General features: G+C 39.8%; 1 protein-coding gene across 1 annotated transcript in view; it reads left to right on the forward strand.

The window, feature by feature from the left end:
* The window catches only part of DCDC1 (doublecortin domain containing 1), a 515,544-nt gene extending 500,715 nt beyond the window's left edge, over nt 1-14,829 (forward strand). Inside the window, exons 40-41 of the mRNA XM_063671024.1 lie at nt 88-255; nt 13,378-14,829. Coding sequence (XP_063527094.1) covers nt 88-215 — 128 coding nt within the window. The 3' untranslated portion in view covers nt 216-255; nt 13,378-14,829. The remainder of the gene's footprint in view (nt 1-87; nt 256-13,377) is intronic.
* The last annotated feature ends 281 nt before the right edge of the window (nt 14,830-15,110 follow it).

Genomic DNA, 15,110 nt, shown 5'->3' on the forward strand with positions numbered 1-15,110 from the left:
ATGAGGCCAGCATCATCCTGGACTTTTAATTGTTTTCTGTAACATTGACTTGTCTCTCAATTTCTTCTTCTTTTTTTTTTTTAACAGAGTTAAAACAACTGATGGAGATCAGAGCAAATTATTCCAGAATCCGAAGGCAGCAGGGCCCTCAAGCCACAGACATTGTGGTGTCACCATCCACAAAGCTGCTGTCTCTGGCACATCTCCACAATTAACTCCTATCAGAGCCATCGGATTTTCTGCTGTATTTTGCTGGTATAGCTATGTGCACATACTCATGTTTGTTATGACATTATGATTATTTATCGCTTTTATTTTCATGCAGTTCCTCCCTCTTTCTTTTCTGAGACAGGTTCTTGCTCTGTCGCCCAGGCTGGAGTGTAGTGGCATGATCACAGCTTACTGCAGCCTTGACCTCCCGGGGCTCACGTGATCCTCTCATCTCAGCCTCCCAAGTAAATGGGACTACAGTCACGCACCACTACGCCCAGCTAATATTTATATTTTTTGTAGAGATGGGGTTTTGCCTTGTTGCCCAGGCTGGTCTTGAACTCCTGAGCTCAAGCAATCCTCCCACCTCGACATTACAAAGTGCTGGATTGTAGGCATGAGCCACTGCACCCAGCGATCTTTTCTGAAGGTTATTACCCTCCGCATTTTACATAAAGTGACATTTGATGCCTCAAATTTGTTCCTGGAAAGGCAACAAAACTAGACAAAATAATGCCTGCAAAATAACTATCTTCGGTGTATTTTCTTCCAGGAAAAGAAGGAAACTACTAGTCATTAGTGAAATATAATTTCACAGGATCAAATATCTTATGTAAAATACTTTTTATATATAATCGAACATTCCATCAAACATTCCATATATGGAATAGAAAATATATTCCATATAAGGAATGTTTTGATAATACAAAAAGACTCTGACCACTAAACACTAAATTTGACCCTAGCTGACATTTTCTGGCTCAGCCACGATATTTTCCAAACCTCTGTATTAAAATCCTTAATATACTGAATAGAAATGAAATGGCTGGTGGCCACCAAATGCCACACAAATCAGTGCTTCTCCAATTTCTCATCAGTTTCACCTGTAGTAACAATCCAGGACCTTTTATGGGGTACAGTTAGATTCTGTTCATGAGAGTAAAGCTTGGCTATTCCCAATATCTGCCCAGTGATCAAAAGTCATAGACTGTGTCCTCAATTCAAAAACTTAGGCAAAGGATATATGCACTATTTAAAAGAAAAATTATGGAAGGTTTATTTTTTAAAAAGAAATCAAGGGAGATCCCTAGCAATCTTAGGTATTAATCCTACAGGAAGGGAAGAATTTACAAGAGGAAGAAAGAACCATTAAAAAAAATAGCAGTGACAAATCAGAGTTTAGTTTCTGCTTTTGGTGAAAAATTTCCAGAGAAATGCTCTTCTTCTCTGTCTTTCTCTGAAAACCACTCACAACTCTGTATGAATATAAATTGCACTCTGGCTAGGTGTGTACAGAATGGCTCAGCTGGGCTCACTTCTCAATCCTCCACTTTAATGTGATGCAGGAAGGCAGTACATCATTTCTACTGAAGGGGGCTCTTGGTAATCGCTGCAAAAGGCCTAGTATTTACTCCCAGTCTGCAAATCAGTAGGGCTGCATGAATAAATTCCTGCTGCCTCTGACACCACTAAAAGCAAAGCCCATTGAGGTGAAATTTCACATGTTACATCAACAGCAATTTGCCCTTTTACAGACATTTTCTATATGTGTTGTGTGATGTTAGAGATGTGAAGGTATTCCAATGCAGCTGTGTGCCATATAGGAGAAAAAGATTGCATGTGACTTCTGTTTTGCCTTTTCTTTTTTTTTTTTTTTTAAGCAAGAAAGTCAAAACAAGAAGGGTTAAAAAACTTGCTCCCCATTGGAAAGGGAGCCAAGAGGACTCTTGCCAGTTGGGCCTCTCCCTAGAATGACTCAATCACAATCCTTCTATAGACAATTTTTTGTTTTCATTCCTTGAAAACAAAGACATCTCTCTAGGTGCAAAAGTACCTATCACTTTCCTGCCAGGGAAAAGTTGATTTGCTATGAAAATGGCATAATTTCACCCTGGATCAAATGTGCAAATTCTTGTGAAGTCGTCACTGTTGCATGTGAATACGCCTGAAGCGAAAATTGGTAATATCACACAACGCTGTATCAAGCATCAGGAGACATAAGGCAAAAGTCTCAACTGAACTTTTCTATTACTAGTAAATGGGATTTTAGATGTAATGTAACAGTCATCAACACATCACATTTTACCAGCAAGGCAGTGACACTTACTTTGTAGATGACAGCTAGCCCTGGGTATCTTGGTAGTTCACAGACACTTTTAGCTTAGACTAAAAACAGCCCTGCTCTTTCCTTACTCTTGACCTTCCTCTTGGGTTGGCTGAAAGGTGGACTGGAGAACAGTTTCTCTACCTTCAGCAAGGAATATAGGATAAGACCATTGCAAATCTGTTCAGCCATCTAGGCTTTTAATAAATGCAATAATTTCCTTTGGGAACATGTTTATCAAATTTGAATCAGCCTCATATGTATAAGTCAGATTTCAGTATTTTTCTATCAACTGAAAACGATTGTTAAATACTAAAGCAACCATCCCTAAGTCCATGGCCTATTCCAAAAATTTATTTCCTGCTGGTTCACAAACACCCTTAAGGTGATCCAGATGTTAATCAACAGTGTAGAAGCATTTGGGATTTTCCTCAGGAGAACTGAATTTTTCTGCCCACCTCTCTAGCTTTTGTGGCCTGATTAAGTGTTAGGGTAAAGTTGCATGTTTCTAAGCAAGTAAACTGAAAGCAATATGCCTGAAAGTCTGGCAGTCTTTCTGAGAATAACTAACAGTATTTATAAATAAGAAGCATTTTATCTGGATGCTTATGTCAGCTTTGTAAAACAGGATATATTAGTAATGATTCAAAATGCAAAGGTAGCTTTGAAGGGCAATAACCCTAAATCTCTGTTTTTTTACCTTGATTGTTTATCATAATGAAATATTGTTTTTCTAATTAAGAAAACAAAGTAACAATCAAACAAATGACAGCAGAAGGATAAATATAAATGTATTCTCTTTTGTCAGAGACTCACTTAGAAATTGTGGCTCATGGCTGTTGAAGCATTTGTGAGCTAACCTTCAATAATAGCCCAGGTGTGCTGAGTGCCATTGAGAGATTTGTGATTCACCATGGCAGCATGTTTTTTTTTTTTTTTTTTTTGCATCATTTGGAAGCGAATGATCAAAACACACAAATTTGCGTTATTCTAGTACATCACAAAATCAGATGCAAATGTCCTCAGTTACGGGAAATTTAGACTCCGTGGTGATTCTCAGTTGTTTCTATTGAACTGCTGGTTCTGGTTCCCTCCTGGCTTTGAAAATATCTCAACCCCGTGTCCCCTCTACGAGGCTAGGTAAGTAGAAAGAAAGAGTAACAGTTTTGTTCTCAACACAATAAATTAGAATTCTGCATAAATGGCATGGTTTGGGGCTGTGTGGCCATAAGCAACTACAAAGCGAGATCAACAAAGACCACTCAGGAGAAAGCTGATGAAAATAAATGGACTGACCGTGTAACCATAGGTATTCAGTGGGTGCCTGCTGCGAGCTATGGCATTTTCTAATTCTGCGAGTCTGGAATATGAAACTACTATTAATAGGCTGTCACCCTGTACCAAATGTATAAATAGAAATATATGAGAGAGGAAATACATATGCCCATAGTGCAACCGGGTTGAAGGAGAGAGGAAGAAAGGAGACGAGAAATTCTATATCTATGGCAAGTAAAATGGTGATTCTGAATTGGCTGTGCTATTGCTCATTGTCTGTGGTATCCCTCCGTGGGCTTGCAGGCGGATACAAGCTTCAGTCGAACTGTTGGACCTATCAGGTCCTAGCTTGTCAGTCCTAGAGCAGTAATTTCAACGTAGGAAACTGATATTAGGGTTTTAGCTCAGGTGCACATGCTCAGGTATGTCAGCTCTGTCAGACCAACTGAGGCAGTTCGGTGGTCATCTCTGTTGCCACCACTGGAAGCTGTGTTTTAAAGGAAATTTCCTGAAGGGCACTGTCCTTTACTCAGTGACTATGCTGGAGAGAGGTGGAGGAGAGGAGGGAACTTCCCAGGGCTCCTAGGTTAGTGCCTCTAAAAATCTAAAATCTGATTATATCTCTGTTCTCATTTCCATTACTTTTTCTCCCTCTTCCCTCCTCCCTCTTCCTCCCTGCCTCTTGGCCTTTCCCCCTGTCTTCCTGGCTTTTCTCCTCTAAGAGTCTTTAAATCTCATCTTTCATTTAAAAAGAAAAAAACTGTTTCCTGGAACAATTTGTGTATTGGCAAGAGATACTTCCTTAATATGATTCTCAAATTTGAGTGTGCACAAGAAACACCTGGTGTGCTAGATAAAATACAGATTTCCAGGCTTGGTCCCAGCACTGGTTATAATCTGTATGCCTAAGGTATAAGGAATCTGCATTTTAACAAGCACTTGGGAAGAAGTGCGTCATGACCACAGTGTAAGAAACTTTGCCAAGAGTTTTGGGCCTGCCAGGGACAGCGCTGTTTATTATCAGCAGGGCATAGCCCAAGTGGTAAGTACCAGTTTTAAGAACAAAGCCTGTATTCAGGGGCTATGAAGACAATGAAACATTTGCTTTGTATGTGAGTGTTTGAGTCTAAGTAGCCTTATGTTTTCCCATCACAGTTCCCTTAAGAAATGATGGAAATGTTCTTGAGTCAGATATAACCAACCAGAGATTTTAACTAGGACCCAGACATTGGAAGGTTAAACAAGTGAGTTTGAGGTGCTGAAGCTTCCCATGTTCATTAAGCTGCCTTCGGTGCTGATAAAATCTTGCTACTTTAAAGGTCACAGGAATAATATCAGTGCTGTGGTACATATATCAGGGAGCGGAGTACTTTTGAGGGTGGGGAAAATAACCAGCTTCCTGGAATTTTCTTATACATTTTTATATGTACAAAGAAGGAGAGCTTTGGAACAAGGAGAGGATTTCTATTTTCCATCATTGCTGTTTCTCCTGTGAAGGAGCTACTTGAACCTCTCTTTTCTGTTTGCTCTAAGTCTAGTTAGCATGGAAGTGTGAGCACCTGCATCCCTGGCAGCCTCACCCAAGAGTGTGAAAATCCACAGGACGTTATTTCAGTTCGGTAACAAATTCTCTTAGAAAAATGAATTTTCAAGATAGTTCTCTTGCCAGACCAATGAAATCCATATAGCTTGAGAGACAGACACTTTCCTTGGAAGACAGACACTTTCCTTGGAAAACAGAGAATACAAAGAAAATTAGTTTTTCTAACACTTAATTCATGTATATACCAGTTTGTTCTCTCTCTCTCTCTCTCTCTATATATATATATATATTTATATATACACACACACATTTTTATATATTTATACATTTTTATATACAAATATAAAAGTTTAAATTTTTCCTTGCCTCTTGTTTAGTGTAGTCATTTTGATAGGATAAATCCCATTGTGGATTTTGATTTTTATTACTCTATCTTCTACTACCCCACCCTCTAAGCCAGCCCAGCTAACAGCTTTCCCAATGTTAAAACTGTGTGTGTGTATATATATGCAGAAGATAGAGAGAGACAGAGAGAGAGAGAGAGAGACCAGCTTGTATATACATGGTATATGCATGAATATATATATATATACATGAAATATATATATTATATATATATATTCAGGCAGTCACTGCACTCACTGTTCTAGGTGCTGGGCATGCAAAGGTGAATGTGACAGATGTGATCCCTGTCCCCGTGGGGCTCATGCTGTGTGTTGGGGAGAAGAGGCATTTAGAAGTTAAATACCCAAATAAAATAATTATGTGCAATAAATAGTTATACATTGTGTTAAGTCTTATGAAGGAAACCAAGTTCAGTTAGAGAATTACTGGACGGGAGGTAGGGGTGACATACTTAATGAATGGCATGTTTAAAGCCTTATATAAGGAAGTGAGTTAGGCTAAAAGACAAGAATGAATCAGCCATCGCAAATGGAAAGAAGCAGACTGAGGGTTGTGGTAGGGAACAGAGTACCAGGCAGAGGTGAGAATCAGGAAAGAGCGTGGCATGCTCAAGCTACCAAAGGAAGGTCTAAAGTAGCCACTGTCCAACAGAAAGATCACAGGAGCTACATGAATAATTTGAAATTTTCTAGTAGCCACATTTTTAGAAAAGTTAAAAGAAATGTGTGAAATACATTTTCATACTATATTTTATTCAACTCAATATATCCAAAGTATTAGCATTTCAACATATCATCAATGTAAAATTATTGAGGCATATTTCTTTGTTATTGTTCTAAGGTCTCCATATCCTGTGTGTATTTTACACTTACAGCACATCTCAATTCAGACTAGCTGTATTTCAAGTACTTCATGGCTACTTTTCTTAAAAGAACTAATTCACAAAAAAACAAAACAAAACAGCAACAACAACAAAAAACCGCACTAGGACTGTTCTAGTTGCTGGGCATGCAAAGGTGCATGCAATAGTTATGACTGCTTGGATAGGCCTAGAATGTTGGACTAACAGGCACAAGATGAGCTTGAAGGGGCATGCATGGGCCTGATTGTGAGGGCCTTGTACGTAGTGCTAAGGAGTTGGGAGATTATATATATATATATAAGTGCACTTTATATATATAACTTGAACAAGCTTAATATAATACACAATGTCTAGTCCAACATTCACATTAGTTCTTACTGGCTTCCCACTGCAATGTATATATATGTATGTGTGTGTGTGTGTATATATATATGTGTGTGTGTGTGTATATATGTGTATATATATGTATGTATGTGTTTGTCTAAGTGTACTTAATACACTAAGTGTACTCATGTTTTATCACCATAATTCCCTTAGAAATAATGGAAATGTTATTGAGTCAGAACTAACCACCCAGAGATTATAACTAGGACCTAGACATTGGAAGGCGAAACAAGTGGGTTTGAGGTACTGAAGCTCTCCATGTTAATTAAACTACCTTCAGTGCTGATAAAATCTTGCTATTTTAAAGGTCACAGAAATAATATCAGTGCTTGATATATATATCAAGCTGGAATAATATCAGTGCTATATAAAAAGATAGATAGAGAGGGAGATAGATAGATAGATAATGCAGTGGGAAGTCAGTAAAGAGAATAAATGTGAATGTTGGACTAGACGTTGTGTGTTAAGTTAGGCTTGTTCAAGTTACAAGTTACAGAGACTCACTCAGTTTACCTCTGGTGATGGAGGTTTGTTGGGAGGATTAACAAGGAAGAGAGGAAGCATAGGAAAGCCCAGCAAACAGGCTTCATGGTGGCCTCTGTTCAAGATGTATGCCTGTCTGGGTCCCAGTGGCCACCCCGGTAGTCTGCCGTTCCTGCTCTTGACTTCCCTGTTTCTCTGTGCTTCTTGGTCCTCATGTGAATTTTCTACTTCTCCGAGGGCTCTTCTGTTGTACACTAAGCTATGGCACCTACCTACTCATGGCTTCTGTTGCTTAACGGCTTCTGTTTATATTTTTTCCTGCCTTCTCTTTATATTTATTTTGGCCTCAGGGTCACTGTACCATCTGAACTACTTTCTTTGTGTCTTCTAACAGAATATTGAATGGATGGCTTCTACTCATTCCTTTAGATTAGGATGTCAGGGACACATGATGCAAAGCACAGTTTCCCTACGTAAGGAACAGTGTGGACTGATCTTTCCTTAGGAAGCTGTGGACATGACATTGTTAGTTATAGACATGTATTTCTGCCATTGTTATGGTTCTTTTCTCCCTTCACTACTGAGGAATGAAATTAGCGTAGAATTAGCTAGGCTGTCATTATTCCTAATCAGTCAGTGAGAGGCTTGCCCTTGGGTATACACTTAAAACTGACTTTGGTGGGGTGACCTTGATGTTATTTTCTAAGCAGCTGACACAAAATTGAGGTTAGAATCTGTGACTTTGATTACAATATCAGGATGAATACCATTTGAGATCTTAAGTAACACTTCTGAACACAATCAAGTCTGTCTAAAGAAGTGGATGTTGCAGAGACTGGCAAAACTCAAGACACTCTGATTGGCATTCAGGAAATTTTTTCAAATCAATTCCAGTGTCAAACCCTTTTTGTCAGACCTTTCCTTGCCTCTCGTTTAATGTAGTCATTTTGATAGGATAAATCCCATTGTGAATTTTTATTTTTATTACTTTCTCTCCTACTACCTCACTCTCAAAGGCCAGACTTGCTAACAGCTTTCCTAATGTTAAAATATGAGTTCTGTTCACTGGGTGTGACAGTGGTCTGCTGTGTTTTGAGTTGTAAATCCTCGTTATTCTCTAGGACACCCATGGAGCAGTGTTATCCATTAGATAACACCCAGCTCCCATGGGAAGGTTTTAACCAAAGCTGTGTCTTCAAGAGGCTTCTCAGGGAGTTTTCACCAGCAATACGGGCACCGCAGCAACAGCACATACCAGGGTCAACAGGACTCTGCCTCACTCAGGAAATGACTTGATGGCAGAGGTTGATTTCCATTAGCATAAACATACAACTGTTAATATGAGTAAAATGGGATGCATTTATAGGATTTTGTAAGTACTTCAAAGTTGTTTACTTACCCTATCTGACTTCAGACCACTGCCATCACTCACTGATACAATACCACTAATTTTCCAAGTAGTCACTGCACACCCCCCAACCCCCGGAGCCTTGCTTCTATCCAATTCTTTGTTAAAGTTGTAGCCAGAATGATCTTTCTAGAATAAGAATCATATCATGTCACTTTCTCGCTTAAAGAGCTTAAGTGGCCCTCTGTTGCCATCAAAATGAAGGACAAACTCCCTCCCATGTGCCCAAAGGCCTTTGGAATCCGAGGTCCTCTGGCTCTGCAGTCTGGGTTCTCAGCCCTTTGTTCACAGAGTTCTGCACTCCACCCATGCTAAACTTTCCCCCATTCCCCAAGATTGTATATTCTCTCTTACTTCCATGATTTTGCACATTTTCTTCCTGCAGCTTTCTCATGTCATTTTATATGACTGTGTGGGAAACTTCCTTCCATGTGCTCCCCCTGTACCTGTTGCTCACCCTTGTAGGACTTACCACTGTGGACATGCCCTTTCTCTCACTGGTCTGCAAACTCCTTGAAAGTAGGGTGTTCAGAATTGTGTTCCCAGTGCCTGAATAGCCCTTACTACATAGCAGGCATTCATGAATATTTGTTGGACGAATGTGAGATTTAAGGTAGCTTGTTGGTTTAAAAAGTTTTATTTTTGTTCCTTTTTAGCCATGCATTGAATTATCTGCTTTTCAAATATAAGTATCACATTGAATCAGAGTTTAGCTTTTTGTAGAACTTTCTTCTCACATGCATTATGTCAATCCATAGAACATCACCTTGCCTTCTTATAAAACAAATCTGCACTTGTTGATAAGACAGTATAGACTGACTAAATTCCCTTCACCAAAAGGCAAACCAAAGCAATGTTGACTAGGAATCCTAATTTGCCAACTGTACCTTTCAAAACACTCCAACAGCCTGAAAGAGTGGAAAACACTTTTCTTCCATCAGAGACCAGACAGACTCTCTGTTGCAGGCAGCCTGGCTTAGAAGGGAAGACTTGTCACCCCCTTTCACAAGCGTGATGATTTGTGGCTGAGAAGGGAGAGGCTGCTCTCTGAACCACATGCTCCCTGGTGCAGGCAGGCTAAGGAAAGATGAATGGCATTATAAGACAGATATCTGAATGTTTCATATTAAATTAGTCCCACAGAGCACCCAGAATTCTCATTCCATAAATCACAAGTAAAGTAAACTCACTCCCAGGTTAGATTGCTGTGACTTTGGCCTGGGGTGTCATAGATAATCTGAGAACAGTTAAACATTTGTCTGAAATAGTAATAATTTTGAGCATATTTACTCAGTGGCATAGAGGTGACCCAGACTGATCTCTGCTGCCAGAAACAGCATGTAAATGGGAGTCAGCCAGTTTAGAAGATTTCCAAACAAGTCACTGCTTCTCACATCCTCTGTCTACTCTGAAACTGCCATGAGCTCTTTCAGGAGCTCCTGGGTGCTACAGGCCCAGATGAGCAAACTTCACCCTCTCTATAGAGCAGGTATGGGCTGGGTCTGGTGGCTCATGCCTGTAATCCTAGCACTTTGGGAGGCCGAGGCGGGTGGATCACCTGAGGTCAGGAGTTCAAGACCAGCCTGGCCAACATGGTGAAACCCCATCTCTACTAAAAATACAAAAATTAACTGGGTGTGGTGGTGGGCATTTGTAATCCCAGCTACTTGGGAGGCTGAGGCAGAAGAATCACTGGAACCCGGGAGGCAGAGGCTGCAGTGAGCCAAGATCGTGCCACTATACTCCAGCCTGGGCAACAGAGTAAGACTCCATATCAAAAAAAAAAAAAAAAAAGCAGGTATGAAAGAGCATGGATGCACCCCTCCCCCTCTACTAAATTGCAGTTATAGCACCATTTTGAAATCCACCTTCACCTTGTCTTGGTGTAAGAATCAGAGTTAGGAAGCATCTTGATTCCACTAAAGCCACATTTCTCTTCAATGACAAAGGCTTATTCTGAGACTATTTTACATATCTTTGGATCTATTCTGGTTCTTCCATTCTTGAGCTGAGATTGTGGGTATTCAGGACTCTAATTAGATTGGAAGGAATATTGGCCTGGGACTCATGAGATCATCCAACTTGATGCTGACTGGCCGAGGGACCATATAAGCTGCTACATCCTCTTCTAGAAAATGAAAAGAGCAGATTCCTCTAAAGTTGCACCCAGCTTTAAAAGTCTGATTCTAATTCAGTGATATGATTAGGAAGATATGATTTTATTTTTTCCTCTCTCTTCCAGCTGATTCCTAGAAGTTCATCTGCTTAGTAGGTCCTTTCTACAGGTGCTCACCAGGATCTGCATACGGGGTCACCTTCACCTTCAGAAGCCCAATTTAAATCTCACCAGAGCAACAGAGGGAGGTCATAGCATGACTTTGTGGTAGCCAAGGCCTGGAGGTCGCTCCTTCCAGGGGAAGATTCCTGGACTTGGAGACAAAGGCCTGGCTTGAGTCTTACCTTCCTGCAGTCTTGGGAAAGTTGCTTGGTATAAGACTCAAATGAGATCATCAACACAGAAAAAGAAGGGCACTAACATTTTTAGAGTGTCTACCTGTACCGGGCACCATATTGGACTTTTACATAAATATTGTCTGTCTCATTCAGTATTCACAACCACCCAACAAAGTAGATATTTCTTCTACTACTTTTACATTTTACAGATGGGAAAGCTGGGCTTTCAAGAAGTGAAATATCTTTGCTAAAGGCACCAGCCAATAAGTGGCAGAACTGGGATTTATACCCAAATCTGCCTAACCTCAAAGCCTGCTTTTTCCATTTAGATTCCCTAGAAACCCCTTGTAAGTTTTCAGTGCAATAGAAATGTTAGATGTGGTCTTGGTAATTCTGAAAATGAGTTCACTAGATGCCTTGAAGTGATCATTTTTATAGTTTAGTTGCCGCTTATTTGGATGACTTTCCTGATGACAATTGAGTTAGGCAAGGTAAGCTACATTTGGGTGCCCAACCCAAGGTGTGAGAACAGAAATCTATTTCTCACAGTTCTGAAGGCTGGGAAGTCCAAGATCACAATCAAGGCACTGGTGTCTGGTGAGGGTCTTCTTACTGCTTCCCCACAGGGCAGAAAGTGGAAGGACAAGAGAAAGCAAACCCACTCCCACATGCCCTTTTTATAGCAGCATTAATCCATTTATGAGGGTAAATCCCTCATAACCCAAATACCTCTCAAAATGCCCCACTTCCCAACATTGTTGCATTGGGGAGTCAGTTTACAGAACGTGACTTTTGGAAGTCATATTCAGACCACAGTAGGTGGCATAATTAAGTACCACAAGAGGGGTAGCTTAAACAACGAAAGTGTATTGTCTCACAATTCTGGAGGCTAGAAGTCCGAGATCAAGCTGTTGGCAGCACTGATTCCTTCTGAGGGCTATGAGGAAGAATCTGTGCCATTCCTCTCCTTAGTTTCTGATGATTTGCTGGTGCTGTGGACTGAATATTTGTGTCCCTCCAAAATTCATATGTGGAAACCTAATCCTCAACGTAATAGTAGTAAGAGCTGGGACCCTTAGGGGCTAATTAAGTCATGAGGGCAGTAACCTCATGAATGGAATTAGTGCCCTTATAAAATAAGCCCAAGAGAGCTGCCATGCCTCTTCCACTATGTGGGGACACAGCAAGAAGGCACCATTGGAACCAGGCACCATATGAACCAGGAAGCAAGCCCTCACTAGACACCAAATCTGCCGACACCTTGATCATGGACTTCCCAGCCTCCAGAACTGTGAGAAAGAAATTTGTATTGTTTCTAAGCTACCCAGTCTAAGTTATTTCATGGTAGAAACCCGAACAGACTAAGAAAAGCTGGCAATCTTTTGACATTTCTTGGGTTGTAGAAGCATCACCTCAATCCCTGCCTTCATATTTATGTGACATTCTTCCTGTGTCCTTGGGTCCAAATTTTCCCGTTGTTGTAAGGACATCAGTGATACTGGATTAGGGGCCCACCCTACTCTAGTGTGACTTCATCTTACCTAATTACATCGGCAATGATCTCATTTCCAAATAAGATCACATCCTGAGGTGCTGGGGGTTAGGATTTTGACATGTGAATTTTGGGGGAATGCAATTCAACCCGTAATAATCAGTAACAAAAATCCCCAAACCTCACCCACAGAAGCCTTCATCATAGCACAAGTGCCCTACCATTAAAGATTGCAACATTCTTTCTTGATGACATGCCTCTCTCTTTTATGTCTTTCTTGTTCCTTACTAACATTGATGTCTGATATTAATGGAAAAACCATTAAAAAAAAACTATTATCCTATGAGGTAAAGTGAATGCACTCAACTGTAAAAGGAAGACTTATCGATCAATTTTAGTTAAACCTTGCTTGTCTGACACTTTGCTGCTAAGGAATGTGTTTTTACTGCCTGGCCAGATAGTTCAGATTTCCGGTCAGTCTTAGTAAAGACCCCTTTTATAACACTGATAAAATTTTATCACAGAGCTATGAAAACAAAATTAGATTTCATAACTCACATCAGGCCTTGAAGGGGATGCCTCTATAAATTTTACAAACCGTATCAAGTTTAATGCACCTATTCTGATAATTTTTTCAATAGCAAATTCTACTGAACTTCATATATACTATGTGTGTATATAAATGTGTGTATGTGTGTGCATGTGTTCATATATATACATATATATAGATTTGTTTCTCTCTCTCTCTACCTTACAGGAAAGAAAACTTTCTTTACCCACTTATAAACAGAAGACTGTGACAAGAAGGCCAATTATTTCCATCGCTGAAGACTCTAAATTTGGCAAATCTTCTAAATAACAATCCTGCCTAGTTTATTAAAAAAAAATTCGTCGCAAAATTTATCCTTCAAAAATCTGCATTTTAAACAAAAGACTGTGACAAGAAGGCCAATTATTTCCATCGCTGAAGACTCTAAATTTGGCAAATCTTCTAAATAACAGTCCTGCGTAGTTTATTAAAAAAAAATTTGTCGTAAAATTTATCCTTCAAAAATCTGCATTTTAAATAAACCCTGACAGTGATTTCTCAAGACTGTAAAGATATTAGTCTGAGAATGCCACTCTAACAGACTGCTCTGGGCATCTTTTCTCTTTGCCTTGGCCAGGCCTCTCAGAATTGAGTTAGCGTGTGACTCCATTTGCACAGCGGGACAGACGAGTACAGCTGAAATAAAAAGTGGAGGCCTCTGCAAAAAAAAAAAAAAAAATTTATCCTTCAAAATAACTGTGTTTTCAATGGGCCTATTTTGAAGAATGAACATTGATAAATGAGACAATCTATCCATAAATTCATAGTATGACATACCATAATCGAGAGCATTGTTAGCCATAGACATTTTGTATGCCAGTGAAATCTGTATACATTCTCTAGATTTTTTCCAGTTTATCATGTGGCTTATTGGAAAAAAAATGCATATATATTGAATGCATGTTTTGTCTCCCCAACTAAATGATAAGTGCCTAGAGGGCAGGAAGACCCTTGGTTTTATTTACTTGTGACAGAGCTCTACCCACAAGGGCTCACTGATAAAACTCATCAGTCCCACCCCACAGCAACATGATGGGGATATGAGGTTCAGTTCTTCTACTCTTGGCCTGAGCCGCAAACCAAAATTACAACAGTACAATGGGAATAGAGGATCTGCTTTATAGAATTTCCTTTCAGTCGGCTGCTCAGAAACTACAATCCTCAGAGTGAAATTAAATGGAGTTATACTGGGATAGTCCTCTCTGCTTTTCAGAGGCAAGAAACACTTCTCGAAATTGTGCAAATGAAAGAAATGTCATAGTATAAACTAGACATCTTATATCCTTAAAATACATCTTTGATGATTATACATTTTGGTTTCAAATCCCAAGTTTGAAGAAACATCCAAAAATTATGTGAAATTACTTATAAATGAATTGACAACATTTGAGACTTCGACAGACAATCATGAAGCAGTTCTCAAGTTGATTTGGTGTACATATCTCTTTAAGAATCTTTTGGAAAGCCATAATCTTACAAAATACACATATGCAATTTTTTTTTTTTTTTTGAGACGGAGTCACTCTGTTGCCCAGTCTGGAGTTCAGTGGCGCGATCTCGGCTCACTGCAAGCTCCCCGTCCTGGGTTCAAGCAATTCTCCTGTCTCAGCCTCCTGAGTAGCTGGGACTACAGGCGCCTGCCACCACACCCAGCTAACTTTTGTATTTGTAGTAGAGATGGGGTTTCACCTTGTTGGTCAGGCTGGTCTCAAACTCCTGACCTCAAGTGATCCACCCACCTCTGCCTCCCAAAGTGCCGGGATTACAGGCGTGAGCCACCACACCCAGCCCAAAAAATGTTTGTTCACAGAACTGTGCATGTGTGTCACAGAACTTTCCAAATAAAGAAGTTCTGATAAAGGAGAAGATATTTCTCATTTCCATAATCTTTAAGGTATGGG

This window comes from Pongo pygmaeus, chromosome 9, assembly GCF_028885625.2.
Source record: "Pongo pygmaeus isolate AG05252 chromosome 9, NHGRI_mPonPyg2-v2.0_pri, whole genome shotgun sequence".
NCBI classification, from domain to species: domain Eukaryota; kingdom Metazoa; phylum Chordata; class Mammalia; order Primates; family Hominidae; genus Pongo; species Pongo pygmaeus.